Genomic DNA, 27,507 nt, shown 5'->3' with positions numbered 1-27,507 from the left:
TTCTGTTGATTTACTTTTAATTATTTATATTTCTAGAATATTTTTCATTTTCCTACTATTAAAATAAATAAATGTTATATTTTGAAATGTTAGATATCTGTTAGACAGCTTTTCATTGTGACATGTGTAAATGGACTCTATCTGCGGACTGGTGGAGGTACAGTTAAAGTCAGAAGTTTACATACACGTAGGTTGGAGTAACTAAAACTTGTTTTTCAACCACTCCACAAATTTCTTGTCAACAAACTATAGTTTTGGCAAGTCAGTTAGGACATCTACTTTGTGCATGACACAAGTAATGTTTCCAACAATTGTTTACAGACAGATTATTTCACTTATTATTCACTATATCACAATTCCAGTGGGTCAGAAGTTTACATACACTAAGTTGATTGTGCCTTTAAACAGCTTCGAAAAGTCCAGAAAATGATGTCATGGCTTTAGAAGCTTATGATAGACTAATTGACATCATTTGAGTCAATTGGTGGTGTACCTGTGGATGTATGTCAAGGCCTACCTTCAAACTCAGTGCCTCTTTGCTTCAAATCAAAACAAATTGTATTTGTCACATACACATGGTTAGCAGATGTTAATGTGAGTGTAGCGAAATGCTTGTGCTTCTAGTTCCGACAGTGCAGCAATAACCAACGAGTAATCTAACCTAACAATTTCACAACAACTACCTTATACACACAAGTGTAAAGGGATAAAGAATATGTACATAAAGATATGAATGAGTGATGGTACAGAGGCAAGATGCAGTAGATGGTATCGAGTACAAAATATATACATATGAGATGAGTAATGTAGGGTGTTAACAAAGTGGCATAGTTTAAAGTGGCTAGTGATACATGTATTACATAAAGATGCAGTAGATGATAGAGTACAGTATATACATATGAGATGAGTAATAGGGTGTTACATAGTTTAAAGTGGCTAGTGATGTATTACATAAAGATGCAGTAGTATGATATTAAGTTAACATATGAGAGCATAGTTTAAAGTGGCTAGTGATACATGTATTACATAAAGATGCAGTAGATGATAGAGTACAGTATATACATATGAGATGAGTAATGTAGGGTGTTAACAAAGTGGCATAGTTTAAAGTGGCTAGTGATACATGTATTACATAAAATGCAGTAGATGATTATGAGATTAAGTAGCATAGTTTAAAGTGGCTAGTGATACATGTATTACATAAAGATGCAGTAGATGATAGAGTACAGTATATACATATGAGATTAATAATGTAGGGTATGTAAACATTATATTAAGTAGCATAGTTTAAAGTGGCTAGTGATACATGCAGTAGATGATAGAGTACAGTATATACATATGAGATGAATAATGTAGGGTATGTAAACATTATATTAAGTAGCATAGTTTAAAGTGGCTAGTGATACATGTATTACATAAAGATGCAGTAGATGATAGAGTACAGTATATACATATGAGGGTAATGTAAACATTATATTAAGTAGCATAGTATTTAAAGTGGCTAGTGATACATGTATTACATAAAGATGCAGTAGATGATAGAGTACAGTATATACATATGAGATTAATAATGTAGGGTATGTAAACATTATATTAAGTAGCATAGTTTAAAGTGGCTAGTGATACATGTATTACATAAAGATGCAGTAGATGATAGAGTACAGTATATACATATGAGATGAATAATGTAGGGTATGTAAACATTATATTAAGTAGCATAGTTTAAAGTGGCTAGTGATACATGTATTACATAAAGATGCAGTAGATGATAGAGTACAGTATATACATATGAGATGAATAATGTAGGGTATGTAAACATTATATTAAGTAGCATAGTTTAAAGTGGCTAGTGATACATGTATTACATAAAGATGCAGTAGATGATAGAGTACAGTATATACATATGAGATGAATAATGTAGGGTATGTAAACATTATATTAAGTAGCATTGTTTAAAGTGGCTAGTGATACATGTATTACATAAAGATGCAGTAGATGATAGAGTACAGTATATACATATGAGATGAATAATGTAGGGTGTTAACAAAGTGGCATAGTTTAAAGTGGCTAGTGATACATGTATTACATAAAGATGCAGTAGATGATAGAGTACAGTATATACATATGAGATGAATAATGTAGGGTATGTAAACATTATATTAAGTAGCATAGTTTAAAGTGGCTAGTGATACATGTATTACATAAAGATGCAGTAGATGATATAGAGTACAGTATATACATATACATATGGGATTAGTAATGTAGGGTATGTAAACATTCTATTAAGTGGCATTGTTTAAAGTGGCTAGTGATACATTTTTTCCATCAATTTCCATCAATTTCCATTATTAAAGTGGCTGGAGTTGAGTCAGTATGTTGTCAGCAGCCACTCAATGTTCGTGGTGGCTGTTTAACAGTCTGATGGCCTTGAGATAGACGCTGTTTTTCAGTCTCTCGGTCCCTGCTTTGATGCACCTGTACTGACCTCACCTTCTGGATGATAGCGGGGTGAAGAGGCAGTGGCTCGGGTGGTTGTTGTCCTTGATGATCTTTATGACCTTCCTGTGACATCGGGTGGTGTAGGTGTCCTGGAGGGCAGGTAGTTTGCCCCCGGTGATGCGTTGTGCAGACCTCACTGCCCTCTGGAGAGCCTTACGGTTGTGGGCGGAGATACAGCCCGAAAGGATGCTCTTGATTGTGCATCTGTAGAAGTTTGTGAGTGCTTTTGGTGACCAGCCAAATTTCTTCAGCCTCCTGAGGTTGAAGAGGAGCTGCTGCGCCTTCTTCACAACTCTTTCTGTGTGGGTGGACCAATTCAGTTTGTCTGTGATGTGTATGCCGAGGAACTTAAAACATACTACCATCTCCACTACTGTAGGAACAGGAACAATGGTGGCCCTCTTGAAGCATGTGGGAACAGCAGACTGGGATAAGGATTGCTTGAATATGTCTGTAAATACACCAGCCAGCTGGTCTGCGCATGCTCTGAGGATGCGACTGGGGATGCTGTCTGGGCCTGCAACCTTGTTGAGGGTTAATATAATAATAATATATGCCATTTAGCAGACGCTTTGATCCAAAGCGACTTACAGTCATGTGTGCATACATTCTACGTATGGGTTAACACGTTTAAATGTTTTACTCACGTCGGCTGCAGTGAAGGAGAGTCCGCAGGTTTTGGTAGAGGGCCGTGTCAGTGGCACTGTATTTTCCTCAAAGCGAGCAAAAAAATATTTAGTCTGTCTGGGAGCAAGACATCCTGGTCCGCGATGGGGCTGGTTTTCTTTTTGTAATCCGTGATTGACTGTAGACCCTGCCACATACCTCTTGTGTCTGAGCCGTTGAATTGCGACTCTACTTTGTCTCTATACTGACGCTTAACTTGTTTGATTGCCTTGCGGAGGGAATTGTTACACTATTTGTATTCGGTCATGTTTCCGGTCACCTTGCCCTGGTTAAAAGCAGTGGTTCGCGCTTTCAGTTTCACGCGAATGCTGCCATCAATCCACGGTAGACCTCCACAAGTATGGTTCATCTTTGGGAACAATTTCCAAAAGCCTGAAGTTATCACGTTCATCTGTACAAACAATAGTATGCAAGTATAAACACCATGGAACCACGCAGCTGTCATACCGCTCAGGTAGAAGACACCTTCTGTCTCCTAGAGATGAATGTACTTTGGTGCGAAGAGTGGAAATCAAACCCAGAACAACAGCAAAGGACCTTGTGAAGATGTTGGAGGAAACAGGAACAAAAGTATCTATATCCACAGTCAAACGTGTCCTACATCGACATAACCTGAAAGGCCGCTCATCAAGGAAGAAGCCACTGCTCCAAAACCACCATAAAAAGCCAGACTAAGGTTTGCAACTGCACATGGGGACAAATATTGTAATTTTTTGACTCTCCTCCTGCCGGTCTCAGACCGCTCCCCAGCCTTCTCGACCATGGTCTCACATTCTCGACCATGGTCTCCATTGAAATGTCCTCTGGTCTGATGAAACAAAATAGAACTGTTTGGCCATAATGGTCATCGTTATGTTTGGAGGAAAAAGGGGGAGGCTTGCAAGCCGAAGAACAACATCCCAACCGTGAAGCACGGGGGTGTCAGCATCATGTTGTGGAGGTGCTTTGCTGTAGGAGGGCCTGGTGCACTTCACAAAATAGGTGGCATCATGAGGAGGAAAATTATATGGATATATTGAAGCAACATCTCAAGACATCAGTCAGGAAGTTAAAGCTTGGTCGCAAATGGGTCTTTCAAATGGACAACCTTAAGCATACTTCCAAAGTTGTGGCAAAATGGATTAAGGACAACAAAGTCATGGTATTGGAGTGGCCATCACAAAACCCTAACCTCAAACCTATAGAAAATGTGTGGGCAGAACTGAATAAGCGTGTGCGGCGAGCAAGGAGGCCCACAAACCTGACTCAGTTACACCAGCTCTGTCAGGAGGAATTCACCCAACTTATTGTGGGAAGCTTGTGGAAAGCTACCTGAAGTGTTTGACCCAAGTTAAACAATTTAAAGGCAATGCTACAAAATACTAATTGAGTGTATGTAAACTTCTGACCCACTGGGAATGTGATGAAAGAAATAAAAACTGAAAGAAATAATTCTCTCTACTATTATTCTGACATTTCACATTCTTAATGTGAAGTGGTGATCCTAACTGACCTAAGACAGGGAATTTTTACTCGGATTAAATGTCAGGAATTGTGAAAAACTGAGTTTAAATGTATTTGGCTAAGGTGTATGTAAACTTCTGACTTCAACTGTATTGTCGGTCGTCAGTGGCCTGTCCCTTTATAGGCAGCTAGTATGGGTTCATTACCATGCTGGATCGACTGCTCATACTGATATAGACCTGACTGGCCAGCTGTAGGCTCAACTCTTAAGTTAGATTATAAAGGCAGAAATAGACCTTAGGTTGATCTGTAGAGTTTACTTGTCGGACCCATTTATGAAAAGAGAGCTAGAATGGATTGGCTTTGATCCATATCAATTAGCCTATCAGACGGACAATTACTGAGATGCCCACGCAATTAGTCAGTCAGCCAATCAGACTGTGGGGACAGGATCCTTCCTGAAGTATTAACCAATGTCCTCTCTTTACAGGGGAGGGTGAAGCTTGCTTGTCACAGTGATGTAAGGACTAAAATCACTTTAGCTCAATGTGTCCTGTCTTCTCTCCTCTCTATGTCTCTTTCTCTGTGTTTTCTCGCCTCTCCGTTCGAAACAAAGTGGTGGAAGCGATCGTTTCTCACCTTTGTTTTTAAAACGGCGTTCCTCTTTGCCGGTTTACCGTACCGTCCTGTCTGTTGTGGGCCACCCCCTGTAAACCTATCTGTAGCTACCTGCCTCCCAGCCTCCACACAACCCAAGTAGTGCTGGACACATGGAGGGTTAACATTACACAACATTAGCACACTAACAAACAGCCTTTAGGGCCGGACTGTTGTTGACCCGCTGCATGACCATGTTCCTGCTGCAGTCTTACTGTTGTTCAACAGACTGGCATTGAGCGTCCATAATGGCATAAATGATTTGATCAGCCACATTTATGAGATGAGAGTGGAACCCTTCTTGTTATAATCCTTTTGTAGGATGATAATGCTTCTGAGTCTTTGTACAGGTCTTTTTGTTTGTTTTGTCTGTTTTTCTGTTGTTTTTGCTCTAATTTGAAGAGTGTTATCTTACAGATAAGGTGTAACCATGGTGATGGGTACTGTGTGGAGCACTTATTGATATATTCTGCTAACAGAGTATCACAGAGTCGTCATAGATACGGGATATATCACCACAGTGCTACTGCGCAGGCTGTAGGGTTCTGGCTTGTTGAACGTCTGTCTCTCTGTCTGTCTGTCTGTCTGTCTGTCTGTCTGTCTGTCTGTCTGTCTGTCTGTCTGTCTGTCTGTCTGTCTGTCTGTCTGTCTGTCTGTCTGTCTGTCTGTCTCTGTGTCTGTCTGTGTCTGTCTGTGTCTGTCTGTCTGTCTGTCTGTCTGTCTGTCTGTCTGTGTCTGTCTGTCTGTCTGTCTGTCTGTCTGTCTGTCTGTCTGTCTGTCTGTCTGTCTGTCTCTGTCTGTCTCTGTCTGTCTGTCTGTCTGTGTCTGTCTGTGTCTGTCTGTCTGTCTGTCTCTGTCTGTCTCTGTCTGTCTGTCTGTCTGTCTCTGTCTGTCTGTCTGTCTGTCTGTCTGTGTCTGTCTGTCTCTGTCTGTCTCTGTCTGTCTCTGTCTCTGTCTGTCTGTCTTGCATTGTGCGTGCGTGCTCGTGAGCGAGATAATGACAAGTATGATCATATTTCTGACAGTCCTTTGATGTGTTAAGTGAGTTTTGGAGTGTGTATGTGAATATGAATGACTCAGAACTGTGTCTGTCCTTTGTGATGTGACGTTAGTCTGTGTGACAGCTACCCTGTGGCGTGACGATAATAACGCCCTCTTCCCTCATTCTCTGTTCCCCCCCCCCCCCCCTCTGTTTATACCTCTGCTCGCCTCTAGGGCACTCAGCTCATCTCCAACGCTGCCAAACAGCTGGGACAGCTCTCCAAGATAAAGGTAGCACATATTGTATCTCGTGGCACTGTCTGTATTTCAGATAATGAGTTATTTGTTTGTGTTGTTAATCTGTATGTGTATGTTTCTCAGGAGCACATGGGTCGTGAGGAGGCCAAGGCACTGTCCCCTAAGCAGTGTGCTGTGATAGAACTGGCTCTGGACACCATCAAGGTACAACCCAACACCCCTCTCTCTCCCCAGGACCTCAGCTACAGTCGTGCACGCACGTGTGCCCACACACACACACACACTCACACACACACTTTGACTTGATCACTGTTTAAAATGCAAATCATATTATATTATGAACAAGAGAGTAGCACATTTTAGGCCTTCTGTTGAAGGTCAGTAAACATGTACGCCTCAGGCTAGTGCAGTTAAGCAACCCTAATCTAGAAAGGCTCTTTTAAAGATACAGTGTGAAGAGGAATTCCTCCGTAGCCTGTGTCGTTTGATTTAAGGCAGATTAAGCTGAGGTAAATGAGGCTAATTTGTAATGGTCATTTGAATAAGGACTTGTCAGTGAGCCAAATGGCAACTAATGCTCTTCCTCATGCCAAGAGTGCTATAGCTGTAGAATACTAAACCACAGTGTGTTACCAGAGTAGTGCATCCTCGGGAAACATCAATGTGTCATTATCCCAGAAAAAAACTAAGAAGTATGGATGGAATGTCTGTATAATGTCTGAAATGGGTATACATCAGTGGAGGCTCCTCAGAGGAGGAAGGGGAGGACCATTCTCCTCCGTGAATATGATAAAAATAAAAATTGGAAAACAAAGTTATCCTTTTAAAATAAAACTATACTAAATATATTCACATGACCAAATCATTGATTAAAACACACTGTTTTTTGCATTGAAGGTCTACAGTAGCCTCAACAGCAGTCTGTAGGCTATCACCATGGTGTAGTCGGAGGACAGCTAGCTTCCGTCCTCCTCTGGGTACATTGACTTCAATACAAAACTTAGGAGGCTCGTGGTTCTCACCCCCTTCCATAGACTTACACAGTAATTATGACTTCCAGAGGACGTCCTCAACCTGTCAGAGCTCTTGCAGCATGAACTGACATGTTGTCCACCCAATCAAAGGATCAGAGAATTAATCTACTACTGAAACATACGGTACAGCTAGCTAGCACTGCAATTCATAAAATGTGGTGAGTAGTTGACTCAAAGAGCGAGAAAAACAATAATTGGACAGTTTTCAAAAAATTCATTTCTTCAAAAATGGAGAGAGTTAGAGATTTTGTCATTTTTTTCACTTTCAGTTTCACTTACTTAGGTAGCAAATGCAGGTGGCTAGTTTTTAGTAACATAAAAACCCAGCTCAAACAGAAGAACGCTATGTTAGCTAGCTGGCCATGACTTTCCATTGGAACACTTCCAAGTCAAGGTAAGCTTTTGGTTTGATTAATTTATTGCCAACGGGATCCATCATTCCAACATCTTACTGACTGTACACTGTAACGTTACTGCATGATTGAAGCAGGTTTACTAATGCATTTATTCTATTTGCTATGTTGACTAGGACGTTACTTTAGCTAATATGGGGACAATGATGTAGGAGCTGTGTAGCGGTTATGAAATGGTTTGGCTTGGAAAGGTTTTTTCACCTGGTCACATACAGCTGGAGTCCACAAACCAAGAGTAAAGGTGAGAGGATAGTGCATAGAGGCTAGAATGAATACAACGTGGCTGCTATGAAAGTGAACTGTGTTTATGCGTGATCATGGGTGTATTCATTCCGTCGATTCTGTTGAAAAACGTTTCTTAAACGGAAGCAAACGAAACAGGGATAAAAAATACCTGAATTTGCCCAATAGAAATTCTCGTTTGCAACTGTTGGACTATTGATTACATCCTAGATCAGCTAGATGCAGGCAAGAGTGCAAGGCAGTATAGAATGTGTAACTGTCTTTCCATGTGTCACTGTCTGTAACCTAAACATTTTCTATTGACCTGTGTGCACCTACATTGTAAACGTTCATTCATAGGATTGGTTGTAGCGACCTCATGATGGGTATAGGGAAGATTTGAGTATCATGTAGTAGCCTATTTATGTTACATTGAACTGGGTGAATGGAATATGAATGACAGTCATCCAACATGTGGTAATAGAACTAAGGCCATGCTCATGAAATCCTCCCTCATCATAAACGACACTGACCCCCACTGGTCTGCATGTAGTTTATTTCAGTGACATACGGGTGTGGGTCTTGTGTTCATACTCATCACACTTCAGCCTAGTTTGGAAACCGCTATAGTCTGACTCTGTCCTCTCTCTGCCTTACTGTAGCAATACTTCCATGCTGGAGGGGTGGGTCTGAAAAAGACCTTCCTGGAGAAGAGTCCTGACCTGTTGTCTCTACACTACGCCCTGTCCCTCTACACCCAGGCCACAGACAAACTCATCAAGACCTTTGTTTCATCTCAGAACGCACAAGGTAGGGTCCCTCTCCACCCCATCTCTTCCCCCAGTTTCTCTCTCTCTATTTTTCTCACTCTCAAGTCTTCCCTTTCTTTACTTCCTCCCTCTCTCCTCTACCTCCCTCTCTCCTCTACCTCCCTCTCTCCTCTACCTCCCTCTCTCCTCTACCTCCCTCTGTACAGTCCGTGTATCTTTATGGACATTTGATGTGTGTAATATGGCCAGTTATTGATTGTAGTATGATGCCATGAAACTGTATCGTTTTGTACTGGTATGCACCAGAGACATTCTCTAACGTGTCCCCGTGCTGTGTTTACTCCAGGGTTGCCCAGACACCCGTTGTTTTTATTTCCTGTTCCATATGTCCGTGGTTTTATAGAGCAGAAACAAACACTTTGGAGGAGTGCTTCCTCTCTTCGCGGTGTGAAACAGTCACGTCTCCAGTCAGGCTCTCCGGGGGCAGAAAGAGAAAGGCGTAATGTGACCGGGCAGGTGTTTTCAGATGAGAAATGAATGAGAGATTCTCTCTTTTCCTCATCCCTCAATCATGATAGAACAGTGATGGTGTGTTACGCGGTGGACACACTGACACACTTTGTCTCTGAACGCCCCTGGCTGGATACCCCACTTAATGAATGATCATTTGAAATGTAATTAGAACAAATAACTTTGGTGCTTTTGGAGACTGTTAAACCACACGTCATAGCGACGACACAGTGGGAAGAGGAAGCTGTGTGTGGCTTGAATGAGCAACACCATAGACGGCATGGAGTTACGTTGGATGGTTAATGATGTAACTTCCGTAGATGTCACTGATAACAGTATATTAATTCATCAAGGACAACATCAGTTCTACGTCTGAATCTATTTGACTTCCCTTTTTGACTCTCTGACTCTATCTCTGCACTCTTTATAATTCTCCATGTCTCTTCTATTTCCTCTGACCTTCTTCCTCCTCCTCGTCCCCCTCTGTCCGCTAGTTTTCGGCGGGAAGGGGGTGAGGTTCACGGCTAGTGAGGATGTGTACCCAGAGAAGGGTATGTGGACACTAAGGGTCTGAAACACCAGGCCGCCAAGAACCCAGAACTCCATTTACATACGCATCCTCAGACTACCCTCCTGCCTGCTCAACCTTAACCTCATCTCCACACACAAACTGACAGCCCAATAGCATGCACAAACATCCTAACACGTGCATAGGGACATGCATGCATATGATGACATACAGTACATACATATGATGTATGTACTACATATACATACCCAGTATGTATGACCTGAAACTACTAAGGCATGGTAGCCATCATACAAAGGGAACCACATTATGAGAGAGAGAGAGAGAGAGAGAGAGAGAGAGAGAGAGAGAGAGAGAGAGAGAGAGAGAGAGAGAGAGAGAGAGAGAGAGAGAGAGAGAGAGAGAGAGAGAGAGAGAGAGAGAGAGAGAGAGAGAGAGAGAGAGAGAGACAGAGAGAGAGAGAGAGAGAGAGAGAGAGAGAGAGAGAGAGAGAGAGAGAGAGAGAAACAGAGAGAAACAGAGAGAGAGAGAGAATGATCTTCCCGAATGATGGAGTTATGATGATGAAGTGTGGCTCAGTTTGTCTGGAAGGGCTCCCTGTCCTTGTTGGCACCCTCCCATACCATACCCTTATCTAAACACACACACTCCACCTTCCCCCAATGGTACAGAGTGGCCAGTCGTCCCTCCAGCTGTCACTACAGGAGGTGAAAGTTCCCTCCTCCATCTGGGCGTAACACCAAATCGACCAATCAGCAGTGGTCCCTGGAATCAGGTGATGTGCTCTCTGTCAGTATGCATCAGAGCTGAGGGAGCTGACTCCATGTCTCCACTTCAGGGGTTTAGTCACTAAACTGCTAAACTTAGCCCCCCACTGACTGTACACACACACACACACCGGGAGCCCAGGAGTCACAGGTACATGTAGAGCATAACCTCGGCTACAGACAATATCTGCTTTCCTCTTGTTTTCCGCTGCTCTCACAGGAAGTCACACTTGTTCAAGCTCTCTTCACCAGTATGACTTAGAATCACTCACGGTGACTCACATGTCTACGTCAGAAGCTCACTGAAATACTCTGTAATATGCCATTATTGTACTAGTTCCTGTCAGCTGCCGGATGTAGGCTGAGTAGTGGAGGATGTGCGTTATGGTCAAATAATGAGATTTATGATATTAGGTTGATTACAGCAGTAGAAGAGGAAGGAAGAGTTTCTCCACACAAACATACACACACGGCTCGCCCTCTATAATTTATGATAATGCAGGGCGTTTTCCAAAAGGGGAACTTTTAGCCTTGATGAAGTGCCAGGCTTCATACCTACTGTATTATGTATTAATTCATGCTGTATCGTGCAGACTTTTAATTATAGCCAGTTTAGCTCTTATTCCACAAAGAAGAGTGTATCTTTAGCCTGTTTCTGTGAGCCTCAACAGAAAGGGAGGCCAGATGGCTGAGTGCTGCATTCTCTGAGTGACTGGAGGACTGACAGTCACATCATGCCCCTGGAGAGAAACAGACAGAGTTGCCAGAACTCCTATACTTCCTCCTATAGAAGACTGGCTTCACTAGCCTGTCACTCACTGACACTCAGGCTGCTTTCAGTCACCACTGATTAAAACATACAGAGACGTAAATCATTACAAACTGAGATCACATTTTAGGCAAAGAAAGTCAATCAACCTACCCGCTCCCCATCACCCCTCTTCCCTCCCAGACAAGCTGTCCGTAACTGACTGGGAGCCCTCTACAGGGCCCTGCATGTATCTCCCTAACCCCCCAGCCCCCCTGTCCTAGCAGCATGGATCGAAGGACCCCCAGGCCATGACCCCAAACCCAGGCCCTAGGATGAGTTATCCTGTGTTGTGTGGTGGGATATACACATACCATGGTCGTGTGCAGCTCAAATCCTGTTGGCTTTCTGGGCATAATCCCACCAGAAGTCACAAGTTAACAAGCCCTCAATAGGCATGTGTGCACCCTGCCTCAGGATAGGTTGTGACTGGGCTGGGGCCAATGGGCTGCTCTCACCGCAAGGTCCCTCTAGTCGCCATGCTTGCTCTGGGTAAAGGGTTTAGCTAGGAATGCGTCTCTCCTTCTGACTGGATCCATCTCAGCATGTTACTTGCCTGCTCTGCCCAGCAGCAGTAGAGGAGGACCAAGATAACCCTCTCCTCTCTTACCACCAGTCTCCTCTATCCCACTGTCACCCCCACCCCCCCCCCCCCCTGCATCCTGACTGACAGGCTCCTACCCCCCCGGGCCCGGGCAGGCAGAGTCACAGGACAGCTATGAGTGGCTACATAAGATCATCCTAAGATCTTGAAATATCATCAGATGGTTCTCGTATTTATTTTGTCTGTAACTCTTGAGTGAAAAGACATTTACAGCCCAAAACCACTCCTAGCTGCATGATTGTCTCATACGGGCCCACTTCAGCACCAGAGGCATTTCTCAAACCCTCCTATACACTATATATACAAAAGTATGTGGACACCCTTTCAAATTTGTGGATTTGGCTATTTCAGCCGCACCCGTTTCTGACAGGTGTATGAAATCGAACACACAATCTCCATAGACAAACATTGGCTGTAGAATGGTCTTACTGAAGATCTCATTGACTTTCAACGTGGCACCGTCATAGGATGCCACCTTTCCAACAAGTCAGTTTGTCAAATGTCTGCCCTGTTAGAGCTGCCCCTGTCAACTGTAAATGCTGTTATTGTGAAGTGGAAAAGTCTAGGAGCAAGAACAGTTCAGCTGCGAAGTGGTAGGCCACACAAGCTCATAGAATGGGACCGCCAAGTGCTGAAGTGCGTAGCGCGTAAAAAATTGTTTGTCCTCGGTTGCAACACTCACCACCGAGTTCCAAACTGTCTTGGGAAGCAACTTCAGCACAATAACTGTTCGTCGGCAGCTTCATGAAATGGGTTTCCATGGCCGAGCAGCCGCACACAATCCTAAGATCACTATGCTCAATGCCTTGGCTGGAGTGGTGTAAAGCTCACCGCCATTGGACTCTGGAGCAGTGGAAACGTTCTCTGGAGGGATGAATCACACTTCACCATCTGGTAGTCCGATGGACGAATCTGGGTTTGGCGGATGCCAGGAGAACGATACCTGCCCCAATGCTTAGTGCCCACTGTAAAGTTTGGTGGAGGAGGAATAATTGTCTGTGGCTGTTTTTCATGACTCGGGTTAAGCCCCTTAGTTCCAGTGAAGGGAAATGTTATCGCTATGGCATAGATGATTCTGTGCTTCCAACTTTGCGGCAACAGTTTGGGAAAGGACCTTTCCTGTTCAGCATGACAATTCCCCCATGCACAAAGCGAGGTCCATACAGAAATTGTTTGTCAAGATCAGTGTGGAAGAACTTGACTGGCCTGCACAGAGCCCTGACCTCAACCTCATCGAACACCTTTGGGATGAATTGAACACCGACTGCGAACCAAGGCTAATCGCCCAACATCAGTGCCCAACCTCCCTAATGCTCTTGTGGCTGAATGGAAGCAAGTCCCCGCAGAAATGTTCCAACATCTAGTGGAAAGCCTTCCCAGAAGAGTGGAGGCTGTTATAGCAGCAAAGGGGAGACCAACTCCATATTAATGATGGTGTCCACATACTTTTGGTCATGTAGTGTATGTTGTTTGTTTTACAACTCTCAGACACAATTACATCTGCCATACTTCAGCATACAGCCTATAATGGCTGTATTGTAATTTCATTGAGGGAGTATGAGCTGAAGGGAAACTATTCTGGCTATAGTGTTTGCCTGTCTGCAGTAGCAGTAAACGAGATAAGAGGAGTGACTTGTGCCACCCCCCTGTTGTGCCAGGCTCTGGAGTGGACGACGCCGTGGGAGAGGTGTCTATCCACGTGGAGATCTTCACCCACCCCAACACTGGAGAGCACAAGGTCACCGTTAAAGGTCAGCGTTCACTGTCTAAATAGAGGTTGTAACACACCGTCCACAGACACAGAAAATGTCTAGTGACGGTGTGTTAAAACATTGTTAATAAATGCCCCCCTTTTCTTTTTCCCTCTCTGTCTCAGTGGTGGCAGCCAATGACCTGAGGTGGCAGACCACGGGGGTGTTCCGTCCCTTCGTGGAGATCTACATCATCGGTCCTCACCTGGCTGACAAGAAGAGGAAGTACGCCACCAAGTCCAAGAACAACAGCTACGCCCCCAAATACAACGAAACGTTCACATAGTGAGTATTACAGTCTGGCCTCAGTGGTACAAAGCGTCTGCCGACTGTGGTGGCGCCGTAGTGGAAGTTGTCAGTTTTTCATTTATTTACAGTTATTATGATGATGATTATTATATTGTATTTAGCAGACCACCTATATGCTTTTATCGTGCGCATGGGTGGTCCTGGAAATAAAACCCACTCTCCTGGCGAACTAAAGAAGACCACCTCCCTTATGCGAGTGGTGGATCAGTGTAGATGCATTGATTTGAATGGTGTGTCTCTGTCTCGTCTCCCTGCAGCACCCTCAGTAACGAGGTGGGCACAGAGTGTTACGAGCTGCAGGTGTGTGTGAAGGACTACTGCTTCGCCCGGGAGGACCGTACGGTGGGCATGGCCGTGATGCAGTTGAAGGACATGTCCTCTAGGGGCAGCGTGGCGTGCTGGCTCCCCCTGGGGAAACGCGTGCACATGGACGAGACGGGCCTCACTGTCCTCCGAATCCTGTCCCAGCGCAACAACGACGACGTGGCAAAGGAGTTCGTCAAGCTCAAGTCAGACCAGCGTTCTCCCGAGGAGGGCCGAGGCTGAGAGGGCAAAGTCTTTATTCGATCAGCACCACCTACAGGCTAGGAAGTCCTTCTGCAGACTGACTGCAAGCCAAACCACTGCCCTGATGTTGTAGTGTTGGACAAGCACAGAGAAACAGTTCTTTACTACAGTACTGTACATACATCTCATTGAAGAAGACGTGATACCATCTACAGGCATTGCCCTGATTGTCTTGAAAGCACCGATGTCTTTATTATGAATATGATTAATTATCTTGTAAAAATGCATAGATATAATCGTAAACACAGCAAACCCCACAACACTGACCACCATTCTACAACACACCCATACACACACAGAGAGTTTAAGTCATAGAGTATATAGAGTACCCTTGTTCTCTCCCTCTCTCTATTTCCCATAGCATAGGCCATGCCGTAGTGCTCTCCAATCACACATTTGACCTAGAATCTGCCAATCTCGACTAGTTTCATGCAGCGGTATCTAAAAGCTCCGGGAGATGAAGTTCTTGTAGCCTGGAAAGTCTTGACGTGTCTTCTATTACATTAACTCCACGATCCCTTCCTTTGTCTAGACTAGACTAATGCCAATGGATCAATCCATGATGTTATGCCAAGTCAAGCCCCAAGCACAAGTCAACAGGACCAACTGTGAACAGCAGACCATCAGGCTTTTAGGCCTCCCACATTCCAAAGAGTCAGGTTTACACACACTGGTTTATGATAATATTTCCATGGGTTGTCCACCATAGGCTGAATTCTGGAGCTTCTCTCATTCCGACATGGAGTATCTATAGCAGAGCAGGCTGGACAAATTAGAAATGTAAATGTTTCTAAGTATTCATTTGAGATATTATCAGTGAATTTATGGTATATCTAAAGACTATATGAAGACGTTGCACTTGGAGGAGAGTGTCCCTGTCTGTCTGTTTGTCTACCCTGTTACAGAGCCTGCTGCCTGAAACCCTCTAATGCCTTGTCCTGTCAAACCTGTTGTCTGTCTTCAGTACATAGTGAGAGCAACCTGATGAAGACAAGCCTCGGAGCTCTGTGGTTCATCAGCACGTGTATGGGTGTATGTTCAAGTAGAAGGAGATGAATGAGTGTGTATACAGGTGTGCGATCTTAATTTGAACCGTTTCTCAGGAAATGTGAATTACTATGTGGATTATACTTAATGGACATTTTTGTAGGGGTTTCTAAATGTTTAGTTAGGATAATTCAAGTTTGACATTTTAAAGTGGAAATGACAAACATTAGAAGCATTTTTAATCCTTGAATATATTACAATTTGCATTTGCTGCAGCGCCGGAAAAAAAATCTGCGACAACAGAGTGATCAAATTAAGATAGCACGTCTGTATACTGTTTGTGTTATATTGTTACAATGTTGACCTTGTGTAGACACCGGTGTTGCCTGTTTGTGTAAATGTGTAAATCACAGAAAGCCATCAAGAACATAGAACACATTATAGTGGAAGAACACATAGTCTATAGTATATTTAGATTCTTTGAGAATTTCCTAAGTGTCTTTTACTTGGTGGAATGCAAGTCAAATTTTTTGGGAGAAGGTTTATTGCTTGTTTGATCAGAAACATTTAGTGGGCTGTACAGTACAGAGTGTAAACAGAGCTCCATTAGTTTGCCTTGGAAAACAGCCACCTCCTCTCCTTTAACCTCTCTGATCAGCATGTGTCAGCGTGGAGGAGAGCAGTTAGAGACAAAACACTGAGACATTTCTTACTGCTTGTGTTGCCATAGCAACCTCTTGTCAAATGAAGATGTCAGGCCACGGGTGACCCCCACGGTCTCTTTTTTTTGTCTTTCTTCCCCTCTGCTGGGGGAAACACACATGACCTATAACCTTTTACCTGGCCAGGCTGTCTGGTCCTGGTTCTGAGCACACAGGGTCTGTCCACAAGGGCTGTAGTACGGAACTGCTCCTGCCTGCCCTCTTCAATGGTGAAACTTGCCATAGATATGTGACTGAGATAGCTATGTGGGGGGAAATCTCATAACATCCATGGCTCTCACATTTAGAAGAAGCACATAGAAAGCATGCAAAGGGTAGTAAGCACAGGGGAGGGTAGTAAGCACAGGGAAGGGTAGTAAGCACAGGGAAGGGTAGTAAGCACAGGGAAGGGTAGTGAGCACAGGGAAGGGTAGTAAGCACAGGGAAGGGTAGTAAGCACAGGGAAGGGTAGTAAGCACAGGGAAGGGTAGTAAGCACAGGGAAGGGTAGTAAGCACAGGGAAGGGTAGTAAGCACAGGGAAGGGTAGTTAGCACAGGGATGGGTAGTAAGCACAGGGTAGTAAGCACAGGGAAGGGTAGTAAGCACAGGGTAGTAAACACAGGGAAGGGTAGTAAACACAGGTAAGGGCAGTTAGCACAGGGAAGGGTAGTAAGCACAGGGAAGGGTAGTAAGCACAGGGAAGGGTAGTAAACACAGGGAAGGGTAGTAAACACAGGGAAGGGTAGTAAACACAGGGAAGGGTAGTAAGCACAGGGAAGGGTAGTAAGCACAGGGAAGGGTAGTAAGCACAGGGAAGGGTAGTAAACACAGGGAAGGGTAGTAAGTACAGGGAAGGATAGTAAACACAGGGAAGGGTAGTAAACACAGGGAAGGGTAGTAAGCACAGGGAAGGGTAGTAAGCACAGGGAAGGGTAGTAAGCACAGGGAAGGGTAGTAAGCACGGGGAAGGGTAGTAAGCACAGGGAAGAGTAGTAAACACAGGGAAGGGTAGTAAGTACAGGGAAGGATAGTAAACACAGGGAAGGATAGTAAACACAGGGAAGGGTAGTAAACACAGGGAAGGGTAGTAAGCACAGGGAAGGGTAGTAAACACAGGGAAGGGTAGTAAACACAGGGAAGGGTAGTAAACACAGGGAAGGGTAGTAAACACAGGGAAGGGTAGTAAGTACAGGGAAGGGTAGTGTAAACACAGGGAAGGGTAGTGAACACAGGGAAGGGTAGTGAACACAGGGAAGGGTAGTAAGTACAGGGAAGGGTAGTAAACACAGGGAAGGGTAGTAAACACAGGGAAGGGTAGTAAGCACAGGGAAGGGTAGTAAGCACAGGGTACCTACAGGGTATTGGTGGTGTTGTAGCTCATAGTGCATGCATGGTATCCAGACTGTAACCATACTGTATCTAGTGCCATTCCAGGACCAAAGGTCCCAACTTTCACCCCTTTATCATTGATTAAAGTTCCTGGAGGTTGAGCCTGCAGGATAGGATCGTATGTATTCCTGTGATGTCAAAACTGGATTATATTAAGACTGTCAATGGAATGACAGGTATTTCATCTCATCCCCACTCCCTCCCCTCTAAAGCCCACTACACTGCCTCCCCTCTCTCCCCTCCACAGCCCACTACACTGCCTCCCCTCTCTCCCCTCCACAGCCCACTACACTGCCTCCCCTCTCTCCACCTCCACAGCCCACTACACTGCCTCCCCTCTCTCCACCTCAACAGCCCACTACACTGCCTCCCCTCTCTCCACCTCCACAGCCCACTACACTGCCTCCCCTCTCTCCCCTCCACAGCCCACTACACTGCCTCCCCTCTCTCCCCTCCACAGCCCACTACACTACCTCCTTTGCCTCCCTCCACAGCCCACTACACTGCCTCCCCTCTCTCCCCTCCACAGCCCACTACACTGCCTCCCCTCTCTCCACCTCCACAGCCCACTACACTGCCTTCCCTCTCTCCCCTCCACAGCCCACTACACTGCTTCCCCTCTCTCCACCTCCACAGCCCACTACACTGCCTCCCCTCTCTCCCCTCCACAGCCCACTACACTGCCTCCCCTCTCTCCACCTCCACAGCCCACTACACTGCCTCCCCCCTCTCCCCTCCACAGCCCACTACACTGCCTCCCCTCTCTCCCTCTCTCCCCTCCACAGCCCACTACACTGCCTCCCCTCTCTCCCCTCCACAGCCCACTACACTACCTCCTTTGCCTCCCCTCCACAGCCCACTACACTGCCTCCCCTCTCTCCCCTCCACAGCTCACTACACTGCCTCCCCTCTCTCCCCTCCACAGCCCACTACACTGCCTCCCCTCTCTCCCCTCCACAGCCCACTACACTGCCTCCCCTCTCTCCACCTCCACAGCCCACTACACTGCCTCCCCTCTCCCCTCCACAGCCCACTACACTGCCTCCCCTCTCTCCCCTCTCTCCCCTCCACAGCCCACTACACTGCCTCCCCTCTCTCCCCTCCACAGCCCACTACACTACCTCCTTTGCCTCCCCTCCACAGCCCACTACACTGCCTCCCCTCTCTCCCCTCCACAGCCCACTACACTGCCTCCCCTCTCTCCACCTCCACAGCCCACTACACTGCCTCCCCTCTCTCCCCTCCACAGCCCACTACACTGCCTCCCCTCTCTCCACCTCCACAGCCCACTACACTGCCTCCCTCTCTCCCCTCCACAGCCCACTACACTGCCTCCCCTCTCTCCACCTCCACAGCCCACTACACTGCCTCCCTCTCTCCCCTCCACAGCCCACTACACTGCCTCCCCTCTCTCCCCTCCACAGCCCACTACACTACCTCCTTTGCCTCCCCTCCACAGCCCACTACACTGCCTCCCCTCTCTCCCTCCACAGCTCACTACACTGCCTCCCCTCTCTCCCCTCCACAGCCCACTACACTGCCTCCCCTCTCTCCCCTCCACAGCCCACTACACTGCCTCCCCTCTCTCCACCTCCACAGCCCACTACACTGCCTCCCCTCTCTCCCCTCCACAGCCCACTACACTGCCTCCCCTCTCTCCCCTCTCTCCCCTCCACAGCCCACTACACTGCCTCCCTCTCTCCCCTCCACAGCCCACTACACTGCCTCCCCTCTCTCCACCTCCACAGCCCACTACACTGCCTCCCCTCTCTCCCCTCTCTCCCCTCCACAGCCCACTACACTGCCTCCCCTCTCTCCCCTCCACAGCCCACTACACTACCTCCTTTGCCTCCCCTCCACAGCCCACTACACTGCCTCCCCCTCTCTCCCCTCCACAGCTCACTACACTGCCTCCCCTCCACAGCTCACTACACTGCCTCCCCTCTCTCCCCTCCACAGCCCACTACACTGCCTCCCCTCTCTCCCCTCTCTCCCCTCCACAGCCCACTACACTGCCTCCTTTGCCTCCCCTCTACAGCCCACTACACTGCCTCCCCTCTCTCCCCTCCACAGCACACTACACTGCCTCCCCTCTCTCCCCTCCACAGCCCACTACACTGCCTCCCCTCCACAGCCCACTACACTGCCTCCCCTCTCTCCCCCTCCACAGCCCACTACACTACCTCCTTTGCCTCCCCTCCACAGCCCACTACACTGCCTCCCCTCTCTCCCCTCCTCAGCCCACTACACTGCCTCCCCTCTCTCCCCTCCACAGCCCACTACACTACCTCCCATCTCACCCCTCCACAGCCTCCCTCTCTCCCCTCCTCAGCCCACTACACTGCCTCTCCTCTCTCCCCTCCACAGCCCACTACACTACCTCCCCTCTCTCCCCTCCACAGCCCACTACACTGCCTCCACTCTCTCCCCTCCACAGCCCACTACACTACCTCCTTTGCCTCCCCTCCACAGCCCACTACACTGCCTCTCCTCTCTCCCCTCCATAGCCCACTACACTACCTCCCCTCTCTCCCTCCACAGCTCACTACACTACCTCCTTTGCCTCCCCTCCACAGCCCACTACACTGCCTCTCCTCTCTCCCCTCCACAGCCCACTACACTACCTCCCCTCTCTCCCCTCCACTGCCTCTCCTCTCTCCCCTCTACAGCCCACTACACTACCTCCCTCTCTCCCCTCCACAGCCCACTACACTATCTCCTTTGCCTCCCCTCCACAGCCCACTACACTGCCTCTCCTCTCTCCCCTCTACAGCCCACTACACTACCTCCCCTCTCTCCCCTCCACAGCCCACTACACCGCCTCCCCTCTACAGCCTACTACACTGCCTCCCCTCTACAGCCCACTACACTGCCTCCCCTCTCTCCGCTCCACAGCCCACTACACTGCCTCCCCTCTCCCCTCCACAGCCCACTACACTGCCTCCCCTCTCTCCCCTCCACAGCCCACTACACTGCCTCCCCTCTCTCCTCCACAGCCCACTACACTGCCTCCCCTCTCTCCCCTCCACAGCCCACTGCACTGCCTCCCCTCTCTCCCCTCCACAGCCCACTGCACTGCCTCCCCTCTCTCCCCTCCACAGCCCACTACACTGCCTCCCCTCTCTCCCCTCTACAGCCCACTATACTGCCTCCCCTCTACAGCCCACTACACTGCCTCCCCTCTACAGCCCACGACACTGCCTCCCCTCTTCAGCCCACGACACTGCCTCCCCTCTTCAGCCCACGACACTGCCTCCCCTCTACAGCCCACTACACTGCCTCCCCTCTACAGGCCACTACACTGCCTCCTTTGCCTCCCCTCCACAGCCCACTACACTGCCTCCCCTCTACAGCCCACTACACTGCCTCCTCTCTACAGCCCACTACACTGCCTCCCCTCTACAGCCCACTACACTGCCTCCCCTCCCCTGGGTTCTGGTCCATCTGCCCCAGGTATCAGACAGGGCATCAGTGACTCTGCTCAGAACCTGTGTACGTAGCTGCACTTGCCAATTACAACTTACTCTGGTGGTCCAGCTCCAGAAAGCACTGCATATAGTATCACCAATCACCAATCACCAATTTTTACATGTGGCTCACATATTTAAACGTGTGTACAATTTGACTCTATGCATCTAATCAGTACCGTTTCTAAGTAGATCAGTCGGGTTTGAGCAGTCCTATAATGTTTACATTGTGAGTTATCAGCACAACGTGTTTTTGTGGAGTCATGTAAATGTTGTTTTGAAACGGGCCAGCTTCTGGGGCAGTAGCTAGTAGTGGCTAAATAACATGGAGAGCAGTGTCAACAGACTCAGCGTAGAGAGGATCAACAACAGACTCTGTATATTGTCATTGTAAATAGTACATCTGTACCAAACATATATGGTTATATATCTATAGAAATACATACACTGAATGAAGTGAATCTGCTGCTGCTTAGTCAACTTGAATCCTGCTGTGGCTGGGTAGTGGATGGACATCCATTTGAACTTTGAACTGGAATAGGAGTCTATAGGCTACGAATACACAGCCTCAGAGTATTGCGTTGTCACCACATTAACGTACAGGTATAGCAACTGTAGCAAGGAATGCGAATGGCACAATATCTTATTTATTGCTGTTGACAATGATACTGAGTACATTCGGTCACCGAGGCCATTTTCTTTCAGAGAAACGTTCGGTGTCTGTGCTTTGAGGTAAAAAGGAAATCTCACCCTTTCAGGTTGGCATGTATGTAGTATAGACAGGCACAGAGGCATGATACAACGATATAGAAGAAGCACAATGACAACCTGACAGGCACGCATGTACTGTCCCTGACACGCCCACACAGGCAGACACATTGGCCGTGTTCAAGAGCAACGATTGATCTACAAGTAATAATGAGTAGTTCATTAGGATGAGGCGATTTGTAGATCAGTCAGTCTGCAGTCACCGACTGCAATGTAGTCAATCTTGAACACGATCCCACTGTGATGCCAGCCTGTAGATAGGAAGCAGTGCATGATGGGGGGAAAACACGTCTTTCTTGTGCCCGCACGCGTTTATTTGACGTTGTATTTTCCAATTGTTGTCTTCATTTATTTTGATATTTGAGTATTATTTTCTATTTTTCAGAGGTTTGTGAATATATAAATATGTATTACTGATGATGTGTAGTGGTACACAGTACTCGCATGAGGTCATTTCTTTTATACTGAAGATGTTTCTCATTTTTGTATTTATTCTGGTTGTTCTTCTTGAGGTCGGAGGTGGGGGACTGCAGCGTTGCTGTGGTTCTGATTCCAATAAAATGTTACAGAAAATCTGAACTCTTTTTCATAGTCTTCATTATGGGTCAGACATGAAGTTTAAATGATTGATCAGAGTGAAAAACATGTTGAGTTTACATTATACAATTATAACTTCTGATATCTGGAACTTATTACCAATTAAACAATATATTAAGCACACACTTCCAACGTACAACGTGTCCCAGGGGGAAACTACACATGGGTAGGCACTGAAGTATGTGGGATGCATCAAATAGGGAAATGTCAATCAGCAGACAGGCAATACTGTAATCTTAGTACAGATAAGGAAATCTATGTGTCCAAAATCCATATTCTGGAACAGATGAGAAAGAATCCATATGGCCATTCTAACAGCACAATAATCCTACGCAGGAAGAGTAGCAGTAAGAGTCCTATACTTGTGCTACTGAAAGAATGCCTGATACAGAATACTTATGACTGATCAAAAATGACATGCATTATTCACTTACAATTACTTTGATATACTGTATAGCCTGCAGGAAAAAGACCAGAGGTAGCAATACCAAAACTTCAAAAAATAGTGTAATCCACAGTGAATAACTACTGCTTCCTCTAAGGCCGTCGTAGGAAGGAGATTTTGAGGGTGTCTGGGATGTCCAGCTGGTCAGCGCGGACAGGCGGGGGCAGCAGGGAGGGGAAGGTGACGGGGAACACACGCCGTACATCCATCAGCAGCTGTGGAGACTGACCGTCTGAACGCTCCTTCAGCAGACCCTGATGGATGAGAGGAAATGATGACCGTAACACAACCACACTATTGGTAACCAGACCACACTACTGGTAACCAGACCACACTACTGGTAACCAGACCACACTACTGGTAACCAGACCACACTACTGGTAACACAACTGCACTACTGGTAACCAGACCACACTACTGGTAACCAGACCACACTACTGGTAACCAGACCACACTACTGGTAACACAACCGCACTACTGGTAACCAGACCACACTACTGGTAACACAACCGCACTACTGGTAACCAGACCACACTACTGGTAACCAGACCACACTACTGGTAACCAGACCACACTACTGGTAACACAACCGCACTACTGGTAACCAGACCACACTACTGGTAACACAACCACACTACTGGTAACCAGACCACACTACTGGTAACACAACCGCACTACTGGTAACCAGACCACACTACTGGTAACACAACCGCACTACTGGTAACCAGACCACACTACTGGTAACCAGACCACACTACTGGTAACCAGACCACACGGCTGGCAACCAGACCACACTACTGGTAACACAACCGCACTACTGGTAACACAACCGCACTACTGGTAACCAGACCACACTACTGGTAACCAGACCACACTACTGGTAACACAACCGCACTACTGGTAACACATCTGCACTACTGGTAACCATACCACACTACTGGTAACACAACCACACTACTGGTAACACAACCGCACTACTGGTAACCAGACCACACTACTGGTAACACAACCACACTACTGGTAACCAGACCACACTACTGGTAACACAACCGCACTACTGGTAACCAGACCACACTACTGGTAACACAACCGCACTACTGGTAACACAACCGCACTACTGGTAACCAGACCACACTACTGGTAACACAACCACACTACTGGTAACACAACCGCACTACTGGTAACCAGACCACACTACTGGTAACACAACCACACTACTGGTAACCAGACCACACTACTGGTAACCAGACCACACTACTGGTAACCAGACCACACTACTGGTAACACAACCGCACTACTGGTAACCAGACCACACTACTGGTAACCAGACCACACTACTGGTAACCAGACCACACTACTGGTAACCAGACCACACTACTGGTAACACAACCGCACTACTGGTAACCAGACCACACTACTGGTAACCAGACCACACTACTGGTAACCAGACCACACTACTGGTAACACAACCGCACTACTGGTAACCAGACCACACTACTGGTAACCAGACCACACTACTGGTAACACAACCGCACTACTGGTAACCAGACCACACGGCTGGTAACCAGACCACACTACTGGTAACCAGACCACACTACTGGTAACACAACCGCACTACTGGTAACCAGACCACACTACTGGTAACACAACCACACTACTGGTAACCAGACCACACTACTGGTAACACAACCGCACTACTGGTAACCAGACCACACTACTGGTAACCAGACCACACTACTGGTAACACAACCGCACTACTGGTAACCAGACCACACTACTGGTAACCAGACCACACTACTGGTAACACAACCGCACTACTGGTAACCAGACCACACTACTGGTAACACAACCGCACTACTGGTAACCAGACCACACGGCTGGTAACCAGACCACACTACTGGTAACCAGACCACACTACTGGTAACCAGACCACACTACTGGTAACCAGACCACACTACTGGTAACACAACCACATTACTGGTAACCAGACCACACTACTGGTAACACAACCGCACTACTGGTAACCAGACCACACGGCTGGTAACACAACCGCACTACTGGTAACCAGACCACACTACTGGTAACACAACCGCACTACTGGTAACCAGACCACACTACTGGTAACACAACCGCACTACTGGTAACCAGACCACACTACTGGTAACACAACCACACGGCTGGTAACCAGACCACACGGCTGGTAACCAGACCACACTACTGGTAACACAACCGCACTACTGGTAACCAGACCACACTACTGGTAACACAACCGCACTACTGGTAACCAGACCACACGGCTGGTAACCAGACCACACTACTGGTAACACAACCGCACTACTGGTAACCAGACCACACGGCTGGTAACCAGACCACACTACTGGTAACACAACCACATTACTGACCACACTGGTAACCAGACCACACTACTGGTAACACAACCGCACTACTGGTAACCAGACCACATGGCTGGTAACCAGACCACACTACTGGTAACACAACCGCACTACTGGTAACCAGACCACACGGCTGGTAACCAGACCACACTACTGGTAACACAACCACATTACTGGTAACCAGACCACACTACTGGTAACACAACCGCACTACTGGTAACCAGACCACACTACTGGTAACCAGACCACACTACTGGTAACCAGACCACACTACTGGTAACACAACCGCACTACTGGTAACCAGACCACACTACTGGTAACCAGACCACACTACTGGTAACACAACCACATTACTGGTAACCAGACCACACTACTGGTAACACAACCGCACTACTGGTAACCAGACCACACTACTGGTAACCAGACCACACTACTGGTAACACAACCACATTACTGGTAACCAGACCACACTACTGGTAACCAGACCACACTACTGGTAACACAACCACATTACTGGTAACCAGACCACACTACTGGTAACACAACCGCACTACTGGTAACCAGACCACACTACTGGTAACCAGACCACACTACTGGTAACACAACCACACTACTGGTAACCAGACCACACTACTGGTAACACAAGCGCACTACTGGTAACCAGACCACACGGCTGGTAACCAGACCACACTACTGGTAACACAACCACATTACTGGTAACCAGACCACACTACTGGTAACCAGACCACACTACTGGTAACACAACCACATTACTGGTAACCAGACCACACTACTGGTAACACAACCGCACTACTGGTAACCAGACCACACTACTGGTAACCAGACCACACTACTGGTAACCAGACCACACGGCTGGTAACCAGACCACACTACTGGTAACACAACCACATTACTGGTAACCAGGCCACACTACTGGTAACCAGACCACATTACTGGTAACCAGACCACACTACTGGTAACACAACCACACTACTGGTAACCAGACCACACTACTGGTAACACAACCGCACTACTGGTAACCAGACCACACTACTGGTAACACAACCGCACTACTGGTAACCAGACCACACTACTGGTAACCAGACCACACTACTGGTAACCAGACCACACTACTGGTAACACAACCGCACTACTGGTAACCAGACCACACTACTGGTAACACAACCACACTACTGGTAACCAGACCACACTACTGGTAACACAACCGCACTACTGGTAACCAGACCACACTACTGGTAACACAACCGCACTACTGGTAACCAGACCACACTACTGGTAACCAGACCACACTACTGGTAACCAGACCACACGGCTGGTAACCAGACCACACTACTGGTAACACAACCGCACTACTGGTAACACAACCGCACTACTGGTAACCAGACCACACTACTGGTAACACAACCGCACTACTGGTAACACAACCGCACTACTGGTAACCAGACCACACTACTGGTAACACAACCGCACTACTGGTAACACAACCGCACTACTGGTAACACAACCGCACTACTGGTAACCAGACCACACTACTGGTAACACAACCACACTACTGGTAACACAACCGCACTACTGGTAACCAGACCACACTACTGGTAACACAACCACACTACTGGTAACCAGACCACACTACTGGTAACCAGACCACACTACTGGTAACCAGACCACACTACTGGTAACACAACCGCACTACTGGTAACCAGACCACACTACTGGTAACCAGACCACACTACTGGTAACCAGACCACACTACTGGTAACACAACCGCACTACTGGTAACCAGACCACACTACTGGTAACCAGACCACACTACTGGTAACACAACCACACTACTGGTAACCAGACCACACTACTGGTAACCAGACCACACTACTGGTAACACAACCGCACTACTGGTAACCAGACCACACTACTGGTAACCAGACCACA

At 47.0% G+C, this 27,507-nt stretch overlaps 2 protein-coding genes across 3 annotated transcripts in view; one reads left to right on the top strand and one right to left on the bottom strand.

The window, feature by feature from the left end:
- LOC123997089 (protein unc-13 homolog A-like) overlaps positions 1 to 16,925 on the top strand; it is a 65,471-nt gene extending 48,546 nt beyond the window's left edge. The window contains 6 exon segments of the mRNA XM_046301104.1: positions 6,502 to 6,558; positions 6,649 to 6,729; positions 8,857 to 9,004; positions 13,841 to 13,933; positions 14,059 to 14,218; positions 14,500 to 16,925. Coding sequence (XP_046157060.1) covers positions 6,502 to 6,558; positions 6,649 to 6,729; positions 8,857 to 9,004; positions 13,841 to 13,933; positions 14,059 to 14,218; positions 14,500 to 14,788 — 828 coding nt within the window. The 3' untranslated portion in view covers positions 14,789 to 16,925.
- A 5,060-nt stretch (positions 16,926 to 21,985) lies between these two features.
- si:dkey-110c1.10 (unconventional myosin-Vb) overlaps positions 21,986 to 27,507 on the bottom strand; it is a 38,440-nt gene continuing 32,918 nt past the window's right edge. For both annotated transcript variants that reach the window (XM_046301102.1, XM_046301103.1), the window contains one exon: positions 21,986 to 23,418. In XM_046301102.1, the coding sequence (XP_046157058.1) occupies positions 23,257 to 23,418 (162 nt within the window). In that variant the 3' untranslated portion in view covers positions 21,986 to 23,256. The remainder of the gene's footprint in view (positions 23,419 to 27,507) is intronic.

The sequence above is a fragment of the Oncorhynchus gorbuscha genome, linkage group LG15, assembly GCF_021184085.1.
Source record: "Oncorhynchus gorbuscha isolate QuinsamMale2020 ecotype Even-year linkage group LG15, OgorEven_v1.0, whole genome shotgun sequence".
In the NCBI taxonomy this organism is placed as follows: domain Eukaryota; kingdom Metazoa; phylum Chordata; class Actinopteri; order Salmoniformes; family Salmonidae; genus Oncorhynchus; species Oncorhynchus gorbuscha.
This window is presented reverse-complemented; position numbering and strand designations above follow the sequence as displayed.